The 23647-nt window shown below is 39.1% G+C and overlaps 1 protein-coding gene across 1 annotated transcript in view; it reads right to left on the reverse strand.

The window, feature by feature from the left end:
- The window catches only part of CNTNAP5 (contactin associated protein family member 5), a 276013-nt gene that overhangs the window by 31004 nt on the left and 221362 nt on the right, over window positions 1–23647 (reverse strand). The window contains exons 15-19 of the mRNA XM_033065393.2: window positions 18882–19009; window positions 18544–18714; window positions 16268–16486; window positions 10277–10516; window positions 8722–8946 (exon numbers count right to left, since the gene is read on the reverse strand). Coding sequence (XP_032921284.1) covers window positions 8722–8946; window positions 10277–10516; window positions 16268–16486; window positions 18544–18714; window positions 18882–19009 — 983 coding nt within the window. The remainder of the gene's footprint in view (window positions 1–8721; window positions 8947–10276; window positions 10517–16267; window positions 16487–18543; window positions 18715–18881; window positions 19010–23647) is intronic.

The following is a 23647-nucleotide window of genomic DNA, read 5'->3' on the forward strand; positions in this document are numbered from 1 at the left end:
TTGCACTTGCTTAGATATTACTGTTTCATGGGTTTAAAAAAAACTACCACTCAATTTTTTGCAGTCTCTTCCTGTAATAAAAAAAAATAAATAGGAGGTTATTTGAATGCCTCGCACTCAATGCTTGAGATATTCAGGACTCAAGGATCACATTCAGGCCATCCTATATTTAAAAAAAAAAAAAGAAAGAAGAAAATATTTTCTCTTCACATTGTATTTCCTCAACTCAGAAAAGAACACGCACAGCAAAAGGAGCCTATCTGGAGGCCCATGACCTCAGTTCACTTTACAATCCTGCTAGACAGCTGGACCCAGATTGAGATTGTCACTTAGACATCAATAAATGTAGCTGGTTCCCTTACGTGACTGAGAAATGTGTTTAACCTTCACAGACATCTCATTCCTAACAGCTGCCAGTTGGCTGAACACAGACTGACCAGCAATTAACACGGAATGGGCAGATGCTTCTTGCTTCAAAGGTAGAAAATATAGCAAAATCTAAAAATGACCCAGAGGATCACAGTTAGAGAGCTCATGATGCACATACTGAGTGGCCCCAACACAGAGTTTATTCCAGTGATTTTAAGGGACACTCCTCTAAACAAAACAGCTCGCGTACGTGGTGATGTGGATGGGTCTAAAATGGGAATAGGGCTAACCCATGGGTGTGGGAAAATAATAAACACTGTCTCTCCAGTTCAGCTCATGGGTAAGCATACACAGTGGTGCTTTTATGCACCCTGGAGGCGATGGACAGAGCACCGCCACAGTTTGGGATCTACCAGCTTTGCTGACAAATCGTTGTCCCTCTCTATACCACAGTTTATCCACAAATGTTCATCTGTTGGAAAATGACAGAAAACCTCAGAGGGAGAAGCAATTTCAAAAACCCACTATTAGTCATTATCATTATCTCCACATTCCTAGGTATTTCTTTTTGGCGAAGGAAGTGTTTACTGTTTCTTTTACAAAGTGATGCAACATTAACTGTCTTTTTTTTTCCCTGAAGGTGATTGAATATAAAGATTAAGAAGAGAATGAGGGTTTCAGTTGCAGTTAAATTTCCCTGAAAGCCTCTGCTTTCTGATGGTAAGATTTAAACCATACCTTTTTTATAGATTCTTTGAAATTCTAAAACACTTTCACTTTAAGACCCCTCATTAGCAAAGGTTATCACAAAATCATAGAATGGTGTGGGTTGGGAAGGACCCCAAAGATCACCTAGTTCCAACTTCCCTGCCATGGAGAGGGACATGGGAAGGGACCCCTCTCATTAGACCAGGTTGCTCTAAGTCCTTTCCAACCTGGTCCTGTACACTTCCAGGGATGGGTATCCAAAACTTCTCTGGGCAACCCATTCTACGTCCTCAGCTCCCTCACACTAAATTTCTTCCTAACACCAAATCTAAACACACCCTTTTCCACTTTGAAGCCATTCCCCCTTGCCCATCACTACATATCTGGTAACACTCCCTCTCCAGTTTTCTTGTGGCCCCCCTCTAAGTACGGAAAGGGCTCTAAGTCTCCTCACAGCCTTCTCTTCTCCAGACTGAATGCCAAATTTCTCAGCCTGTCTTCACAGGAAGGGTGCTTCAGCCATCTGATCATTTTTGTAGCCCTGCTCTGGACTCTCTCCAACAGGACCATGTCCTTATGCAGGGACTGCAGAGCTCTCCGAGTGTCCAGGTGGGATCTCACTACAGTGGAGTGGAGGGGAGAATCCCCTCCCTCAACCTGCTGACCATGCTGCTTTGGATGCAGGGACCAGGCAGGATCTGGTTGGCTTTCCAGCTTGTGAGATCACATTGGGCTTCTCATTAATCAACATTCACAAGTTGTTTTCCTCAGGGTTGACCTTAACCCATTTTACATCCAGCCTACATGTGTGTTCTTGGGATTGCCCACAATCATGTTCAGGACCTTGCACTTAGCCTTGCTGAACTTCATGGTATGAAGCCTCTGTGTCATACTATTGGACCCAACACTCACATCTCTGCTCAAATCTCCCTTTCTGTCTTTAAACACACATGGGAAGCCAATAGTTTCACACTCAGACATTCAGGCCCTGTGGGTTATTCACCTTTGTGTGAAGAAGAATCTGGCCAGGTTTCCATCTCTCTCTATGTGTTTTAATTAAGACTTGCAGAGCAGCCAGGATGGCAGGCAGAGTTTTTATTCTTTACCCAGTGAATGGAATATAAAGTGTCATCCTATGAATTTTATTCCAAAAGTTCAACCCTGCTTTGTAAATTATGCAACATCATTAATGCTGTGTGAACAGTCTTGGGAAAAAAAAGACAGACCTGTTGTTGTGATACCCTGAGAAAGCCATCCCAGCCTGCCCTCATTCTGCCTCATGGTTTCCATTTCTCTTAATGTCTTTTAACCATTCTTTTTCCCATTTTGGCAGTACAGATGCCTGTTCAAGCAAGGAGCCGTTTCATACTGACCTAACAAATAGCCATTATATTCAGCAATGAGAACACTGAAAGAAGATGGTATGAACAGGGAAAAGAGAAGCAATTTGAGCACTTCATGATGCCTGAGCAGGAAAGCGATCAACAATCTTTTAGACAAAACTCGTGAAAAGTAATCGTACGCTTCTTCTAAAACCTCCTTTTCATTCTTAACTCATAATAAAGGCAGCACAGAACTTCGTGGATTAATGGCTTTCTGGGGTTAATGATGCTTGTTTGTGTTGAGATCTAGAGGAACTGCCTGGCTGGACAGGAATCTCTGGGAAATTTTCTGCTGCTCTGACCAGCAAGTCCATCTAAGGATTGCCTGTTTCATGGGTTCTGCCAGTCTCTGTGAATGGATCCTTTAGTGAGTGACCTCCTGATTACAGCAACCTTTCAAGGGAGATATTTGAGTTTGGAACTAGCTGCAACCAGTGGGATACAAAGAACTGATTCTTAAGTCATCTAATGGGAAAAATTAGAGGAAGAATGAATAATTTACCTAGTAAAAATCCTTTTGCAAGAACCACATAATGGTAGCATTATAATGACTTTCCTCTAGTAAAATATATGCTTATGCATATAAACTTCAAGTAATTTACCTTCAAATGCATACTTTTGTGATTTTTCACAGAACCATAGAATGCTGAGGTTGTAAGGGATATCTGGAGGACATGCTGTCCATCCCTGTCCTACTAAAATTCAGCTGCCCAGTCTAATGTCCAGATATATGCACATATATATGGAGCATCTATTCAGACAGAACCCTCTACCCTTCCTCTCATTCCTTTCAGGACAATTCCAGGGAAATTCAACAATACAAATGGTTTATCAGCTGGAAAATGTGAACTAGAATTCTTCTGGAAGATAAGCACCCCTGTACGCAAATGGAAACACAGGTTTTCTTCACAGCTGATTATCTGCAGCCAGTGGCCTGGAGTTTCATACCATACAGCAGTAAGTTCAAAGTCAGTCTATACATAGCCAGAGCACAGATCAATTATTCAGCCTGTTAAACATTTCCTGCTCTTCATAATCCAATTACAGTTCCCTTGTTTTCCCTTGTGGGTCTCCAGAACATCTATTGGCCCTCAGTATGGCAAAATAATCTTCACGAGTACAAACATGTCCATGAATTCAGCTAATGAGACAGATCTTTCAGTTTTCTCCTCTTGGAAAGCAGAGATAGAGATCTGCCAGAGTCTTTGGTTGAATGTTATGGCAGCTTCTTCTTTCAAGTTAGTTTTGCACGCTCAGAAATTTAAAGTGCCATATGCAACACAAACATAACATAAAATTGGGCTTGGGTGCCAAGTCCACCTTTTTCCTCAAAGACCTTTTAGTACTGAATTTGAAGTGAAAACTCTAATCAGCATTGCTACCTTCTGTGAAGTGTGCTTACAGCACAGAAACATCTACGTGACCAGTGTGATTTCTAACAACAGAAGTTTCTGTGGATAAATAAGCTGCCACCTCAACCCTGCCTACTCGTGGTACCAAACCCAGCTTCTCATTTAAAGCAACTGGGAAAATTCCTTTTATATTCATCAGCACTAATCAAACTGTCTCTGGTTCCTCAGTATATAACATAAAATTTCAGGGGCCGACTGCAGCAGTTGCTTGCAATTATATTTAGAAGACATAGATGCTATCTGCCACATAATGGCTGTGAACCAAAACTAGACTGGGAACAATCCTCAGTCACTCACAGCTGCTTGTCTCTTCTACAAAGCTGTCTTCCTCAGCTCCCAACATGACTTTCTTTCCTGTTCCTGAGCTGTTAAAAGTAACTATACTTGAACCTTGTCACCATTTCCCACTTCAGGTTGTTCAATGCCTGCTGCAAGTCTGCAAGGCACGAGGTGTTCTCAAAGGAGAAGAGAAATGCACAAGCATTAGGGTAGTCAAGAGGGTCTTTCTTGAGTTAGTTAATGTCCCAAAACTAAGGCAGGAAGGAAAGGAAGGAACCTAAGTAAGGAAAAAGAACTAGAAGGATCACTCCCTGAAATCTCCCCAAGTCCTATTTCCCCTGTTTTAGTTTTGACCCATTAAACTTCAGAGTGTACAGTATGAACAGGATCAAAAGATTTCTTGCCTCAAAGACTGAACTGGATTTGTTGCATCTCTTTTCCACTGAGGGAGAAAAGCTTTGCTTGTTCGAGATGCAGCTAAACATACTTGAGGTCAAAAACAATAAGGAGAATTGACATGCTTTCATTAGAAAGGCTGTTTCTGACTTAGACACGGGAGGAGATTACAGGAGATTATGAGTTTATAACAGAAATTAATCTGTAGCTTCTCACTGACAGTATTTGTCTATTTTTTTTTTGTTTTTTTTGGTTTTTTTTAAGAGTGTTAACTCGGCATACCTCTGTTACACATTGTGATTCCTTTTCCTATTCATTTCAAATATCAGCTGATTTCAAGACCTTATAGGTCAAGGAATTGGAGCTAATATAAATCCTGCTACTGTATGCTGAGTATCAGAGACCTTAGAATCACTTAAGATGTTTTCACTTGTACTGTTGCTTTTAACTGTGCCTTTTTCTTTGTATTTAATCTTTTCTATGCAAAATCAGAATCTTGCTTTCCAAAAGAAATGGAGAACACAGCTCAGAACACAGCAATAGATTCTGGAAAGGTGGAAAAAGAAAAAAGGACTCAAATTGTTTAATTTCTCAGGAGATTAAATAATAAATGCAGAAAATTTTTCAATCACTCCAGCATAGTTTGAGATTCTATATCTCTTCTTTGATGCCAGCTATTTGCTTTTATTCTAGATTAGGAATCATATTGTTTCCATGGAAAAAGCCAACAAAACTGAGAATCAAAGACTTGTGAAAACATTTTTCTAGACAATATATTTCATCATATTCATATCACATTTGATTTTTTGCAGGGGAGTAGGAAAAATGAAAGAGAAATAAAATTATTTCAACATTCTTTCTTTTAACATTTTGCTCTCCCGTCATTTATTACCTTTAGGAAGCAAGGCAAAGATAATATTTCAAAGGTACTGGTATCTTAGTGAAATCATGTAATTGCAAAAATGTACAGTGAAAAGCTAGTTTGGGAAAGAAAAAATACTTTTTTCTTGGTAGTATCGTCCCATGATATGAATAATTTCTCTGGATTGACACACTGAGAAGAATAATTAGAGATGTTTACCCATTTTCTGTAGCTTAGTAACAGGCACTATAATTTGAAATTTCTACAGAAAGAGATACTAAAAATGCCAATCATTACAGCACTGCTATCTCTTGGATGTGGGACCAGTGGGACTACATGAGTTTTACATGCACAGTCACCTATATATGTGTGCATGTATATGTATATGTGTATGTATTATGTATATGCATATGTTTATGTATATACACATCCATCCATATATCACACATACACATATGTATGTAGCTGTAATTTAAAAATCCAGAAAAGACTGGAGATGAAAGGAAGATGCTCTTACATGCATACAATTTTCAAATCACACGTATGGTTCCAAGGCATCAATATTAAGTTATGGAGGAAACAACCTCTAACTCATCTTTAAAACCATCACCTTTTGAAACCTTACCTGTAAACTTCCAGGACATGAGCCCATTAATCAGAGGTAAGAACAAACTCTGTGGTATGGAATTTGTTCTATAGGTGAGAACTGCTTCTAGAAGTATTATATATATATAAAGATTTACTGAAATCAATAGATTTTAGGAAATTTTTCACACCTGACTGATTTAGTTGCTTATACAAGTTCACTTTTACACAAGCTCTTTTAATATGAAAAATCCTTGCAAACAGTTTCACTTCTTTAACATCAAATATTTAACATGAGAAGTCAGAAGTGGAAAAAACATTCTTCTCATAGTCACTTTTATTAACTAATAATTTTCCTAGTTATTTTGTAGATAATAGAAAAGAGAAATAACAGAATACATGAGTAGTAGCTTCAAAAATAGATACAAAAGGTGAAGTATTAAATTATACATAGACTGCTCACATGTTTTTTTAACAAGTGGAAAGGGACTTGGGATTATGGTAAGGAGTATTACTGCTCACCTCCTAAGTGAGAATGCCCATTCCTATTTCTCCAGGAGCCTAACCTTTATTTAACCAATCAGTTATCCAGCAGGGACCTGCTCATGTTCTACTATACACTGTCAGACTCAGCAAGATTCCTTGAAAGTGAGCCAATAAGAGAGGAGGAATCACACTCACTTTTAATGCTACAAAGGACATTGATATTCATAGTCCAGTAACTTTATGGCAAGCATAAACCTCTTGGAGGAAGAAAGAGTAACATATCTGAACACTATTTTCATTGGAATAATTTCAATTCCAACAAGACAAAAAAGTAAAAGGACATGAAACTTAATGAATTATTCCATTTGGGACAAAAGGCAGAGAATATACATGACTGAAATGGCTGTCTTGTAAAAATGTCACAGCAGCATGCACTGAGCAATCCTGAAGGAGACTTTCAGGAGTTAACAAAGGTCAGCTAGTTATTTTAATCATTCTTTGCATTTTATAGTCCAGAATTTTGGAGCCTGACATCTCACCAACCCTCTAAAAAACTGTTACCATCATATTACAAGTGAATAGAAAGAGGAGCAGATCTGAGAAAAATGCCATGGTTTTTTAGTGCCTGACTGTGCCCAGACCTGCTCCACCTCATTTCCACATGAACTGAGGGTGCCTGTCTCCATCTAAGTCAGAGCTGAAATCTGCAAATGCTGCAGCTGACAAAATGAAAGGTCATTTTCATTTTCTCAAGCTCTACTCCTGCTGAGCTGCTACAGGACATGCTCATGTCTTGATCCCGACCCCTTCCCCAAGCACGGTTAGAGATCCCCTTCTAGAGCTCCACAATTATAGGTTGCTTATAGTGTATTCCATCAATAAAAGTCAATTGACTCATGTTTCTAAGGTCATTTCAGACTACTCTGGCAGCAATAAAGGTGATTTAAATGGATATTACATTGTGATTAACATTAGGGCTATTTCCAATTGCCTGAGTGGCATCAAAAGACCTGAGGGTAACTGAGAAGCAGATTCCAAGGTTTTACCTCAGCAGGGGATAACCTCCATCACCCTGGAACTGCATACTAGAATATTCATGCATCTGAAATTCATAAACATTTGTCTACAGGAGCAAATTAGAGACAGAAATCTGGGACTGGAATAGTCCCACCTCCCTGCCAAATCTTCTCTTGCAGTAGATCCCTTCAGGCAGTTACTATTCCAGTTGCCTCTCCCAGGCATTAAGGTGCCAGTCCTCTATCCCATGCCAGCCTCAATGCTATCCACCTGACATTACCAAGAGGGAAACTACTGCAAACTCCATATATAAAATAAAATCCCTTTTTTTTTTTTTTTTTAATCTTTCATGGTTTCATTGATGGCACTTGAAAGCTCAGTTATTATGAAATTTTTAAGGCTTCAGAGTGGTCTAGGTCGTTCAGTCAAATCTACACATTCAACCATATTACATTAACTTTCTATTGTTCTGCCACAGGCTACTGAATCACCAATAAGCTTACTCATCACTTCCAGTGCTCCAGTGCCTGATAACTCTTGAAAAATTCAAATTTCCCCAGTCTTCTAGGATGATGTTTGTCTGGAGTAAGTTTTCTGAAAGCACTGCAAGGACTCAAGAGCCAGAGGTTTACTGAGAAGACAAAGGTCTATGCCCCTAAAATCTTTACACATTTTCAAAGTACCCACGTCAAGTATCTTTAAACAAGAAATGGATCTACACCTCATGTTTTGGTCAATTAACCTATGTCCTTATTCCATTGAAACAATCCAGTGAGGAGCAATACATGTGCCAAGATAGAATGCAAAGGATAAAATTATAGTATGTTTCTGCACCAAGCACTCTTGTGAATACACAGTATTTCTCATTCCCTTATCTTGGTGGCCTAATGGATCTCACTATGGAATAAAGAGCAAGGAATTACTATTGTACAGTCTAGCCAAATGGAAGTCAAAGAACATTTTAAGCCCCAACATGATTACTCAAAGACTGAGTAGGCAAGTGTAGCACAGAATGCTGAATAAAGGGACATAAACAAGAGTGATGGCCTTTTCATGAACTGAACACCATGAAATTGATAAAGTTGAAGACAAAGAAATGAACTTAAATCAATGCAGAATTCTATACTTTTCTCCTACTAAAAACCCACAAACAAACAAACAAACAAAACCCTTGGGTGGCAAATCAAGACTGGTCTCCCTTGGGTGGCAAATCAAGACTACTTACCATTCTTGGAGAGAATAACAGCCAAATATTCATGAAAGTAGGTGTTGATGTAGAGCAGAAGGCTTGGAGTGTGTGCTGTGAGAAAGCTGAACGCAATATTCTCCTTGGACACGACTGCATCCACATAAATGGCAGAGCTTGAGGTGCTTGCATTCTTTGTGACAGGATAAGGTTCTTGGAAAGTATAGGTAACAGAAGTGCCGGCTTCAAATAATGCAGAAACCTCTGAAAACATATATGAACCAAAGGAATTATTTCAGTGACTGCATTTACAGATCTTCCAGGCAGGAATGAACATGAACTAAGCACCTCAGAAGTAGAACACTGCAAAACACCCTTGATCCAGCTGACATCACCCTTCCTTCACTTGTATAAGAGTGTGTCCTTCCTCACAGATTGTTTGTTTGGCACGGAGAAAAACAGTGTATGGAGACATAAATTCAACTATTTCAGTGCTGGAATCAGAATTTCACAAGATGGAACAGCCCAAATGTCTGTCAATCAAATAAATGCTTTGTTCACCATCTTCTGACAGTGACATGTAAGGCAATATTTTCTGTGTTGCCCCCACAACAGATTCGTTCTTTCCAGTCTCCTTTTTAAATAAATTAATTATGAAAGAAACACATGGACCAAAGACAGCCAGTAAGGGAAGCTGTCTTTGGGAGAATCAAATGAAGAGAAACATCCACCTGTGCATCCTCAGATCCTTAGAACTCATGCTTCTGTTTCCATTAAACAACTAAACTAATTTACACCAGCAGATGATGCAGCCCACTTAGCAAACCTATTGCATTTGTGAGGTAGGGGACAGACATGGAAATTAAAAATTCACACTGCACCTTGCTGTTGCTGAGCAGTGATTTTGCTAGTTCCAAAAAGCATGCTCTCTAAATTAGATGTTCCATATTTGCCCTGCTTTTCTTCTGGTGTTGACAGCATCTCCTATAAGCCACCACAAAGGTTCAGTGAGGACACATTCACCAAAGACTGAACCATACAAATCAGTTTTCTCCTGAATGCTTCATGCTTATTTTAAAAATTTCTTAACGTTTGAATGGGTTGTTGCAGGAAAAAAAACAAAAACAAAAAAACAACATAAAAAGACTACCTCTTTTTGTCACATTGATGCTCTAAAACTTTGTAAAGAAAAGCCTTAAGGATTTGTTAAGGTGAGCAAAATAAGACGAGGTTTAAAGAAAAGCAACCTAAACATTCAGACATGGTAAAACACCTGCATAAAAAAATATTCAGCCCTATTTCCTAATGTCTGGGAATAGTTACATGCAATGGAATACAGGAATCATAGTGGGATAGAGTGGTAAAGTTTATTAGTGCAGCTAACACCATTTTAATTTCTGAGGACAACACAGAAGTCAATAAAAGCAGGTGTTAAAGCCTCCTTAAGATAAATATTTAGGAACACTGAAGGGACAGCTGATAATAGAACATCTTGAGATGTGGGGGACACCAAGCTGACAGGGCTGAAATGGTGCTGTAATTCAGAGTTATTGCACAAACCACTGAAGTCCTGAGACTCAAGCTTGCTGCCTACCTTCCTTGCAGAAAGGTCCTTCATAGGCTGAGTTGGTACAGTCACAGAAGTAGCCATTATACTTTTCCACACATTTTCCTCCATTATGGCACAGGTTCCCATAACTGCTGCAATGTCCTGGGCATCCAGGTTTAACACCAGGCGTCATTTTAGCTCTCTCCTCGAGGTCAAGTTTCTGTCCATTTAAATGCAGAGATCGAATACATCCCAAAAAGCCCTTCTGTCTGGAAGCTGTTCCCCCTGAGAAAGAGAGAAAAATGGGCATGCATTCATAGGTGAGTCTGCACAATAATCACAGCCATGATGTACAACACTGAGGTACAAATATGAATCCACAAATTTTTAAAAATATTATATATCATGCATGCAGTGGCAGAAGATGACAGTTGGACAGCCTTGGAAACAAAAGTTATCTCTTTATTTTCATGAAAGTATGTGACACTTTTTTTTTGTCATTCTTCTTCTATTTTGGTTTATCTACTGCCCTGTCTGGCATTGAAACTGCAAATTCATTTAGGAGAAAGATTAGTTTCTTTATCTTATGTCTGCATATCATCAAATACATGAGGAAACCAAACCAAAAATATTGGGGTTTTGTTGTTTTTCCCTATTTGTTGCCTTAGTACAAACAACACCCTAATCCCACCAGCAGGAGAGTTACACATGCTGATGAGCCCAGCTAGCAGGGATGAATCATGTTCAGCACCAGCCCTGCTGGCTGAAGGGAATTTATGCATGACTGCCCAGCCTGATGTGTTGCATGTCAACGGTTGTTGTAGGCCTGAAATATGAGTTCAGTTCACAGATGTGTTATTTATTACAATGCTTAAACATAATTGCATTTCTTCCTGAAGACCAGAGCTGTATGCAAAAGGGCAGTTCAGTCTCTACAAGCTAACTTGTTCATATCTGTCAAATGAAACTGCTAACAGTGTTACAGTGAAGGCATTTTCCATAAGAGGTAATCACTGAGAATGATAATAATGATGATTGTTGAAATTCTCTATGAAAATATAACCATTTTTCTTATCATATGCCTTTTTTTTGGCAGTTGCCAATGTTTTGCGTTTGAAGATACTGCAGTTTTGATTGCTGCAAGGAAATCTAATTCTGGTTCAGGATTTATCAGCATTTGCAGACTCTTAGAAGCTAGCTTTATTGGTGATTCTCTTGCAAAAGTACTATGAAAGAAGTTATTATTCTTCTGTAGAAGTTGTCTCTCTTTCATAGTGCACGACTTAAGCGATTACATCACTTGATAAGTCCTAGCAGAAGAGCATTTGTTTTTTTCTATCAATTAATTAAAGCAAGACTTCTGCAAACTAAAGAGAATGCAGTCTGAAAAGGCCTGGTGTTCTACTACACCATTCTGCCATACTTTTCTTTCTGGAACACTAATAACAGAAATGCTGGGTGTGAATTAAAGCAATTGAACTAACGATAGTATGCAAGAGACACATTTATTTCGTGTTCATTTTATGATAACTTTCTCAGTGCAATAAATATTTTCAAGTTCCTCTTTAGCCAGCTATTGTTTTCAGATGAGCAAATGTTAGCTCACTTATTTTAAATGCCCTCTGAGGACAAAAATCAGGCTTTCTGCATTTGCTGCACTGCATACACAATCCTTTTGTTTGGAGATTTTGTCCCAAAACAAAACATACCATACAGATTTTTCAGCAAAGTCCGTGTAAGTAGAAATGGGATTTCTCCCTTTAAGGCTACTGGTTACTCTGTTTTCTTTTACATTGGAGGCCACCACAAATTTTACAAAGATGAATGACAGTTTCATTGCCTCTTCTCTGCACACACACAAATCCCAGCTGTAACATATAAGAAATGAGTAAAAGCTATTGCTAACTGTTCTGTGGATGTCTTGTTTATTGTACTACTCATATTCTTATTGCTCTCTAAAGCACTTTGGAAAGCCATGTAAAGTTTTTCACTCTTATCTTCTATTTTCTGGAGAGTATAGAGCTTAACACAGACCAGCTATTGGATCCTAGACCCACCCAGCATTGATTAAACAAATCTGTTGCTTATTTTGGGCAGTTTTCTTCAATTGATTAGACCTAATCTTCATATGCATTCCTGCAAAGCAGAGGGAAAACTGAAAACAAACATACAAAACTCTTCCCCGAATTAGGCTTTGTAGATTCTTCCAACTCTAACAGGAGCCTGACGGACTAGAGACTTTAATGGATGAGACCTAAATGTTTTATTCAGGAAAACAGATTTCAGGATAAGCCTAAGGACCATAAACACCAAGGTTAAGGATGTACTTTGCTGAGTGGAGGTGACAGTCAAACGAGCCATGCTTCTTTTCAGCAAGGTGTTTATGCAGCTGAATTTTTATGAGGAGCCCTTGGGAAAGGAAGAGAGAGTCTGAGAGAGGGGACAAGAAGCTCACAGCTGAGCACTCACAGCACAGCCTGGTGACACAATTGGCTAAATAATTAACATTCTAGCAATGAGTTGAGGATTTCCTTTAAAGAAAAAAAAAACAACAAAGGACTTTTTGTTAGTAGAAACTGGATTAGGGAGGCTGAGAATAAGTATTAGGAGCATTTATGCAACTGATACAAAGAAAATGAAAGGGCAGAGAAGTACAGAAATCACAATTAGGAGTAGGAGAACTTTCCATGCTACTCCTCAGAAGACCTTGAAGTCACACTTTTTAGTGTCAAGCTGAAAGATATACAAAGCATACAGGATACACAAAGAGTTAGGAATTAATTCCTCCTCTTGGCCTCCAGAATATTCCAAGGTGTCTACAAATGCTTTTAAAACCAACGGCAGTAAATAAACTTCCTATCATTCCTTCTCTCTATCTCCAGAGAAAGTTTCTCAGATGTTGACCTTCTCTGGGTTATGTTGCATTTGGACTATCTACAACAGTCAGAGCAGATTCACCCAAGGATTCATTCCTTTCTTATTTCCTCCCAAGACAAAACCAGGAACCCAAACACTTCACTTTGCTAATTTTCTTAATGTACTAAACAAATAGCACTTCTGACCAAAGCTTTGTACATCAGATTAATTTCTCAGGATTATTTTTTGGCTTCTCTGATTTTACCAGTCTGAGTTCAAATCCTATCCTCCAAGTGGTCTGGGAGGACAGTCCTTCCCATCCCCATGATGGAGCCTTATGCTCATGCCTTCACCAGCAGGTAAGACAGGGCTTTGTGTCAGACCATGCCACAAGAGGAGACGATGACACCACCACTCCAGGACCACAGGGAGAGCTGCACTGTGCAAAACCACGTCACCCACACTGACTGCTGAAAATGACTGTCCCTTGAAAGGAATGGTTTTTGCCTGCCCCTTCTGAGCAAGTAATTTGCTGAATTGGCTTGTTACTGGACAGTTTGGTGCAGTTGATGTTATTTGGGCTGCACATTTGTTTGGGGTTTGCTCCTTCTACTGCACTTTTTTCAAATTTACAGAAGAAGTGTGGCCTGGTGCAAGGACATTCATGCTCTGTCAGTATTACAATGCAGCCAGAAACAGTTAGATACCCAAAAAGCACTAAAAGAAAGTGAGAAATGGTTTGCTAACTCCTTTCTAACTGCATTAAAATCCAAGCTTGTTTGAGTGTAGTGGCAATGCAAAGTCATTTTTCTCTTCCACTTCACAGACACACAGAGCTATCTCAAAAGCCTGCCACACACAGTCATTAAGGCTGGAACCCCCTTAATCACTGTCAGTATGCAGAATGCTGCAGAGACAAATATGTTGTGGATTATAGGGGGAATAGGGAGCAATATTATCTGCTGCTGCTTCTTTTTTTTTTACAATGGCTTTTATACATTTATTTTTCAGATGGGTTAAAACTCTCCCTGCATGGCTGAGGTATTAAATCAGTAGCTTTTTATTATGAGATTCAAATGAGACTTTCAGTAGAGACAAACTATATCACATCTGTGTACTGCTGGACTTCTGCCACCTTTCCCTGGAGCACCCAGGGACAAATAATGCCAGAATTAGGAGGCTGCCCAGGTTTCCAACTCTTCTGACAGCTCTCTGGAAAACTTAGCAAGTCACAGATAATTTTGGCCTTCAATATGGCAGAGTTAAGGCTGAGAAAGCACTCCCAAACTCATTTGTTTTTCTGTCCCTTTTGTTCATGGTTCAGTAAAAGTGTGGATGGACAACAGAATGCAACATATTTATTGCACAGTGAGATCTTTTCACCTCTTGGCTGAAATGAATACCTATATCCTAGAGTTTTCTGTAAACACTCACTACAATCAGAGTACAATCAGCTGGAAGTCCCTGCTGGAATCAGCTGTTCCAACCTGTTCCTTAAAGCATAGCTACATTCAGATGAGGTACAAATTCACTTCTCCACCAAAACCTACGGGACCCTTTTGGCAGAGCTGTTCCCCATCCACTCAGCCCCCAGCTTGTGGGGATGCTGATGCTGTTCTGTGGCAGGTACAGGGCTTTGTGTTTATCTTTGCTCACAAGGGCTCCTGTTGGCACATTGCTCTGCTGAGGTCCTTAACTACCATGGATTTTCACGACACAATTATCAATTATGTCACTTTGAAAACACCGTGACATTCACAGACATAACCTGTTTATTTTGCTGAGGCTGAGCAGCAAGCTTACAGGCAGATACTGCTTTTCAGACATGAGATAGTAAGCAGTTGATATATATGATATATCTAATAGATGACCTACGATAAACCCATCATTTTTAGTCTTTTAGAAAGAAACAACCAAAAAAATCACCAAGTGTATTCAGTCACTAAATCTCTAATTTTCCTAACTGGAAACAGTATGTTGGCTAAATTTCTCTGATGTTTCTAAGGTGTCTGGCAGCCTAAGCCTGCTGCCTCCAGGCCTGGCCTCCCACAGAACATGTTCTTAGGATCAACGTAGTATTTGAAAAACAAGTGATTAGCAGCATGCTTCATACCAGAAAACAGAAACCTTGCACTGTGACAGTCTTAAGCCTCCCTTCTGTGAGTTCTCCTCTCCAGCTGAGTCTAACAGAGATCATTTTAGGTATAAATCAACAGCTGCGTGGGAAGGACTCCTGACATTGATGCAGCCATATCTATTCATTAACAGATTAATTCTTTATGTTCAGAGCCCAGCAATTACTGCACACATACACAATAAAAATCTCAAATGAATACCCTGAAAGCTACTTAAGTATAAGGGTATGAATATAGAAGTAAACTTTATTGAAATGGATCGACAGATTTTTCTGCTAAGTAAAAAAATCCATTTTAAGAAAGGAATCAGAAGTTACCTGAATGGCCCTGCAAAACAACAGTTACATCCCACTCCATCACTGAGTAGATTACTAAGAAAGAAAGCATTTGAATATAGAAAAGAGAGAATTCCCTTTATAATCCTTTATCATATTAACAAATACAAACTAGTGTCAGTCCAGGTTTCTTGTGAGAGGGTGATAAGCAAACAAAATATATGCAGAGATTTTTCTTTCCTCTTTTAATTTTCTTTTTCCTCCTTTGAAAAATCCCTTTCAGATAAAACACCTGCATTTGCATTGATTGTGTTCATACTTCTCTCACTCATGGACTCTAGCTAAATAAGGGTTTTGTTAGGTGTGCTTGAAGGAACAGACTTCAAAGACCATTAGTGTCAAGCTTTGCCCCAGAAACTTGTACGACAAATTTTGACTTTTACAATGTGCCTAAAGAGAGAGGTCACATTTTTTACAGCATTTTACCCAACCAGTGCTGCATAAGAAGAAAGGTTATCAACTCTTTGGCAGTAAATACATTTTCAAGAGTTTGACCTCAAAAATACCATCAAGTATACCATAGTTAAACTATGGTTTGTGCTTTGAGTGTAAAGAGAGTTGTTTGGGTTTACTTCATGTTGCTATGCAGGAGTAGAAGAAGAGAAAGCAAAATCAAGCCACCACATACAAGCTCAATGGTGAGACAAGAGCATTCATCATTAAAGTATATGAAATACTGTTATCTACAGGAACCCTTGGATTGTCCCTACCTACAAATAACTGGCTGTTGAGCTGCAGGCGGAAATGCCCCTCAGCAGGAGCCTCCAGGACCTTCTTGGGGAGGCTGTCCACCTGCAGAGAGGTTTGCTTGAGGTTCCTCTCTGCCCGCACGTAGTGCCACTGGTTGTCGTTCAGGGCTGTGGGGGACTGCACCGTGGCTTCGGTGGGGCCGTTCCCAACATCTATGGAGAAGGTGATCTCCTTGGGGGCTGGAACAGATAAACAGATGTGAAGAGGAAGTGAAGGTCTGAATTAAATCGTGGTTTTGACATCAAGAAATCTTACATAAATGTAGGGTCCATTAACTTTTATGTCAGCAAATAGTACAGGATCATTTACCTCCCATCTCCTACACAGCAGTTTATACATAAATTTAAGCCTGCAGCCTCACTGTTTGATCTCTGCTGTGATTAGGCTTGGTTGTGGGTACCCATCTTTTTTTGCTATAAAAATCAGTGCTCTAGAAATTGCACTCTTTTTGAAGTAAAATTGCCAAATGCTGCACAAAGGTTACACAATGGTCCCAAAAGACTTTGTACAAATAATGCTAAGATGGGAGAAAGGACTAAGATCTTGCCAACTAGATTAACATTATATAACTAGGCCACATGTGGTACAAGAGAATCCTACGAGCATTTGTTTGCCTAAATCTGACCCAAGATGCATAAAAAAATAGATGAGGGAAACTACTTAATAGGTGATTCTAAACTAAAGCCGTATATGCAGCACACATCTAGAAATAATAAGGCTCCTAGAAACAGGACAATAGTTGAAAAACAAAAGCCACATAAGGGAGTCCACCTTGCTCTGCTGGAAACTTGAAATGGGCTAGAATTTTTTAACATTTTTGCTAGTGATTATTTTCCCTTCCTAAAATGACAAATGTACCACAAAGACCAAGAACCAGGTCCACACATCACACAAGCAGAAGGTTGTGGAAAATTCCTAAAAGCCTTGTTATTTCATACCCAAAAATTGGATAGGTCTGGTTTTGGAAGCTGCCTCTTAGATAGTTAAGATAGGAAATGCTCCATAGGGATAGACAAAGATCTATTCTGAGCCCCTGCATCTGCTAAAAAAGTTGCTTCTCTTTGAAGCTGCTGCTCCATGGAGCTTCCGTGATACAAAACCTTTAGGCTGCAAATTCCATCTGGCAGCAAGAAGCACAACAACAAACTACTGATGAGAAGCCTAAGTCTAAAGGATTCTTTCCCAAACTTTTAAATAACTCATTTCTCTAGGAGTACAGATATACACATATCCAGAAGCTTTCACTGAACAATCCTCTTAGTTTACAGTATTTGTTATATTTGATGCCATTTTACATTTTACTTCTGTATCCCTGAGAATAAAATGTATTACCCTGAAGTGCAACCAAATTGGACCTTGATGTGCAATTAACAGTAAATCACACCTCATTACCTTGTGATAATCCACCATGACATTTACCACTGGTTTAATGAATCGAAAGGCCTTGGGGCCCTGTTTTATTTAATTTTATTTTGGGGTTATTATAAGCATAAGTTATTAAATTCATAGCACTCAGTTTGTTTTTCCCTAAGCTCGACAGAATTTGGAATACACATGTCATATTTCATGTCAAAGCTGCCATACTCTTTTGTCACTAATAAATATCTGAAGTCATCACAACAGGAGTGAGGCAAAATCTCACTAATTAAATTCTCTGCTCTTTTCCTTATACACTGGGTAGCAGTTACACTGCACTGACTTAATAGATTTTGAAGTATTCAAGATCCATTACAACTGTGACTAACTTATTTTGCATTAGTGTCCTATCCTTCATAAACTCTCACCTTTTAGTTGTACCATATACATTGAGCGCCTCTGAAACACTTGGGCTGCATCAGACTGGGTATGTTACTGATATGGAAATAAAAGTAACCATCAGAATGGTTGCACTAAATTTTTTTTAATTTCAACTAAAATTACAGCCTAAAATCTAACCAGAAGATTTTTCCCTGAAGAGCAAAAAATTAAGTATCAGTGTGGAAAAAATAAATTCATACATTTGTTTGTTAAAGAAAGGTAAACCTAATCATAACAAGATTGTGTACTGACCAAGCCTATACAGGGTGACTTTGATAGAAGTGGTAGGCAAGTCTAGATTAGAGAGTCTGTATGTCTCCATCTTATCATCTCCAGGCACCTCCACCCACCTAGAGATGGCAGAAAATAAATCCTTCCCACTTCTCTGCCTCTGTCAAACTGGGCAAAACCACCAAGCTTCCCGAGCAGTGAAACTTACAGCTGATTTCAATTCGAATGAAGTCTTTGATCCCCAGGTTTTCCAAGAACACCCCGGACACGGCGGTAGTTTTGAAGAAGAAGGAGATGTCCAGGCTGACCTCGGCGTGGAGCGTGGGGAAGTGCAGGTAGGAGGCCTCCGTGTTGAAGGAAGCAGCATTCCAGAACTGCCCTGCAAACACAACCCCCTTCTCTATAGTTAATTGGCACAGGACAGCAGCTGCAAGCTGCATATGGAAAGCCACCTTTTATCAGAGAAACAGTTTTTTTATAAAAAAAGGACCACAACAACAAAGGAACATTCTGTACCTATGGAAATTGAGAAGAGCTAGTACTCACTGTCTCCATAGCAACGCAAAGGGCCGATTTTCCAAGCAGCCTCAGAATTTGATCTGTTTGTGTCAGTGATCACAATCTGAGTTACAGGCAAATGGTCTTTGAAAGCAAGGAGGCCGGTATCATTTGTCCTGGATTTTAATACACAAACAGAAAGAGACAGATTAACCACAGACAACCCTCCCAGCATTCCTCATGCAAGACAATATTTAAACTTACTTAAAGATCTTTTGCAGAATTACCTGGAAGAATTATGACAAGTACACACTGTTTAAGCTGAATGTGTTCCCATGTATGCTGTATGTTCATGTACAATACTGACCACTGGAGACACCATTTGGATACACGGACTGGCTGGGATGGGCTGTTAGCCTACTTCAGTTGTGGAGAACAACTGTGTAGCCAATGACTAATGGGCATTAATGTAAACTGGGCTCTACTGGATTTCCTCAGCAGGATGTATTTCCTGTGGATCAGGTCTAAGTCCAAGTCTGCATTTCTGTAAAGTTATCTGGGGACAGATAAGGGTGTTTTATGCTGGTTTTATGCTTTACCCAAGCAGGAAGAGGACAGGCAATGCCTGATCCAGCACACTGTTAGCAAGAGGAAGCCAGACAATTACTGATCCAGCTTCAAGATGGCTGGGACACGAGTGACCCTGCACACTGCAAAAACAGCTGCATTGGCAGAGTGAGTTTGGATGAATGGATCCTTTACATTGCACACCAGTGAACATTTTGGTTCAGCAACTGAAATACTCAAGGTGGATTTACTGCATTGTCAAACTTCCTATGTTTGTTTAGCTGGGCTTGTTCTTCAGCTGCAACTAACACGTGGCTGCTAGAAAGGAAGATTCATTCTTAAAGGATGATTTCTTTGCTTTTTTTCTGAGTCAGCTGGACAAAAAGTTGCCCTCAAAAGGCAGTGTGATGTTTCATGGCAGGTCCTTAATCTGACTGAGTGGCTTTGGCTCTGGCAGAGTACACAGATGTGCATCCATCCCAGTGCACTTCATGAACCCAGCTGAGTCCCTCAGGCACCAACCCCAACCTTACCAGAGCAGAACTGCCCTTTTGAGATCTCTCTCTACTGATCTAATAGAGAGGTGAGTGCTACTGAATCTCATCTCTACAGTGATGTGTTCTTTCTTCTCCTTTTCTCAAGGTTAAAGTTTTCTGTACATCTGGGCACATAAGTGTGGCAGAGCATCCTTCATGGAACCAAATCTCAGTAGTTTTGGAGAAAGGATCTCTAGCTCTGCACAGCCCAGTAGGGTGTGGACTCAACTCACCTGTCTGCTCATAGGTGAAAGACTACATCCTGCACATTTGGATGGCAACACATCCAAAACGCCGGTAATCCCAAATTTACACCTACTGCTCTTCTGGGCAGGTGTGACACAATGCCACAGGAAACAGGTATCACTATTTGAGTGATATCACTGCCAGAGTCTGATCCAGACAGGATCCCAGACCTGCCCATATCCTGCTTGTAATGCCAACTTCCATAAATGTACCTCTCAGTGTAGTTCCAGATACGGGAACAGACACAGGCTTCTAGCAAAGAAATAATAATCAGGACAAACACTGCAGCTGTGCTCTGACACACAGTCTCAAATGTTTGCTTGGCTAAGTGCTCTACTCTGATTAATGTTAGACAAAAATAGGAGTATTTTGATCTTTTTCATAAAAGCTGCATACATTGCATTTATTTTTCATTGCTTATAATTGCATGCAGCATGGTTAATTGTCTCACAAAGCCAGGGGGAAAAGAGAGGTACCCTCTCCGACGCTAACATTTTCTTCTTGCTCCAATGGCTGTCTGACATGCAAATAATTACAGACAAAGTGCAGCAAGATGAAATTCCCAGGCATGAGGCAGAGTGAGGCTTTCAGTACAGACTCAGGAGGAAAACGATCATGTATGAATCAAAGGTACATGGTCTCTGAATCTCTTCAGGGCAGGCTCTCAGGATCACACTCACAGCTTCTTGTATCAATATTTAAGAGTTAGCATAAATACTCTTAATAGATTATGAAACCACTGTGACAAAAGCTAAATTATTTTAGTGTTTCTTAGGAAAATAATTAAATAAGGTATTCCAGTGTCAGAGGAAAAAGAGTAGGTAGAGCTAATGAAAAAAAGGCAGAAAAATGCATAGCAATGGGACATAAAACATTTGATATAGACATGAGTAACTAAGCTGGTGTTTTATTTTTTAAAATAATTTTTTTCAAAAATTTCAAAATATTTAGGGAGGTTTTCTGCAAATTTATTTAAATTTAAAAAATGGTGCAGTCTTTTTACTAGCTGTGATCAGCATTAAAATAAAAATCAGTATCTTTCTACAGCTAGCACTCAAAATATCTACAAAAAACCATGAAATGGTGACATTTTAAAGATATCTATTCCACATCTCTGAAAACTGCATTGCTTATTAGATATTCTGCTGTATTGCATGAAGTTCTTTTATATCAAATTTTATGACTGAATTTTTACTACTTATATGCCAGTGTCACAGTGAACTTTAGTAGTATAGCTCAAGTGTGAGAGAGAAATATATTCTAGAATTAATAAAAATCTTCACTTCTTTGTTAATGCCTTGAAAACTCAATCAAGCTTCTCTTCAAACTCAAATAGCACATTTTATGCATTTTATTCTCTCACACATGGAAAAAACCCCTCATATAATGATATGTATTTTCACACAGGCAGACATTGAAATAAAACCTATCAGAAAAACATTCTGTCCTTCAGAGAACATGACAGTGTGAGGAACAACATATCTATTGTTGCAGTTAATTATTATTATTGCATAGTATGAAATCAAGTTTTTGCTGAAAGATCAACACCTAAGAGATTTCAGCTAAGAAAAGAAGAAAAGAGAGTGGAAGACACTGTAAGTGTTTCAAATTCCTGGTATTCCTTAAATTGAACTTATTTCAGACTCCATTTCCTACAAAGCACCACGATTCCTCTTCTCTATGTGCTACACCATGGCAGCCTCTCAAATACAATTTATTATCCCTGAGAGAGCAGCAAAAGAGCTTCGTGCACCTGTACAATAACTTCCTGGAGGCACTGCTGTGGCACTACAAAATACAAATATATCAGGGTTTGGACAAAACATTTGAAATTTTGCCTGAAGGGGGCTTGGGGACCACTTTTCATGTACTACATTTTTCAAATAAAATTGCTATTTTCTGATAAAAAGCATCTGCACTCTGATGTGCAAATACATGATTTTGTCTTTTAAACAAAATTAAAGCCTTGTTAATTAAGATAATAATTAAGATTAATTATTGCTGTATTTGTTCCCAGAGCTCCTTTTTACTTATATGTATTTTAATTTAGCACTTCACACACTTGAAATCAGATTATATTTGCTTTTCTACAGCTGCTTCTCAGGTGAGCCAAACCCACTATTTATTTCTCCTTAGTGGGTTTCACATGGCTCTCTGTGGCCGCTTCCACCAAGCACACCCCTTGTAAGCTAAGTCCTGATTTCACAAAAATCAAGGCAGGTTTCATCACTTTCCTGAAAGGAGTCCTCTGCTTACAGAAAATGGTATGAATAAATTAATAAACTTCAGAAGTCGACCTATTGCTTGCCTGACTTGGCACTCAATTTGGCACAAAATCAAATGAAAATCTGAATGTTTTGAGGGTGGAAACAACCCTCAACAAACATGTTTTCCTGAGCTCTTTGCATAAAGGATATTTGTCCTTTCCACAAGCAAAATCCAAACCAAACACATCCAATAATGCCCTTTAAATTAAATCACTGAAAAAATTTTGTTTATGGGTATTAAATACAGTTGGAGGTCATTTGTTTATCCATGTCTGAAGATTAATGCCTACATCTACCGAAAGGACTTCCTCAATAAGCCATGAGGCAAGTCACACATCGCACAAATGCTCTATGTATGGAACAATTAAAAAAAGATGAAAATAATTTGTTACTAAAGGTGGTCATGCAATAGCTGGATAATTCAAGGTGTAGTAAAGGCAGACTTGCATGTAAATAACAAATAACAATTTGGAGGATAACATTTTGAAACTATTTTTCTTCTTTCTGGCTACTAGTAAAAGTGTGCTCAACAAACCCTTGCTCGATGGTGTTCTGACAGTGTGAGCCATCATAAATTGCTAATCTCTAGGTAGCCATTTCCATATTTTTTATAACAGATGGTAGAACAGTGGTGCCATTAAATATAATTTATTCTCATATGATCCCCTATTGGTATGTTTTCCTCTTGCACATTAATGGAAACTCTGGTGGGATCTGAGCCTCAGTAGTCAGATATTCAGTACAGATTTTCAGGAATACTGTACATTTGAGGAAAAGAATACTATCATCAGCAGATGGCAAGGAAGCACATAAGGAATGGGCCCATGACACAGGCTTCCATCAGGAAAAGTTTTGAGCCCTGGGCAGGACATATCATTAATAATACAAAGGAATACATTTTAATTGCTGTCTTGCCCATGAGCCATATCCTAAAAAGCTTTACTGAGTAAAATAATGTACAGTCACAATAAACTAAAAAACACCAGCACAAGGGGACATACCAAATAGCTGAAGGCAACATGCACTGCCTGTGTTTGGCTGAATTAGAGACACAGAGTTTGGTAATTAGAGTAATGAACTGCTTCTTGACACCTCAGGGACCTGCTACAGTCAGCTCTCTGCAGGCAGCTCTTCCTGCTTGTTGACAAATGTAGTCATGACAGCAGATATCCAAGACAACTCTATACAGGCCAGGTCA

This window comes from Catharus ustulatus, chromosome 7 (genome assembly GCF_009819885.2).
Source record: "Catharus ustulatus isolate bCatUst1 chromosome 7, bCatUst1.pri.v2, whole genome shotgun sequence".
NCBI lineage: Eukaryota > Metazoa > Chordata > Aves > Passeriformes > Turdidae > Catharus > Catharus ustulatus.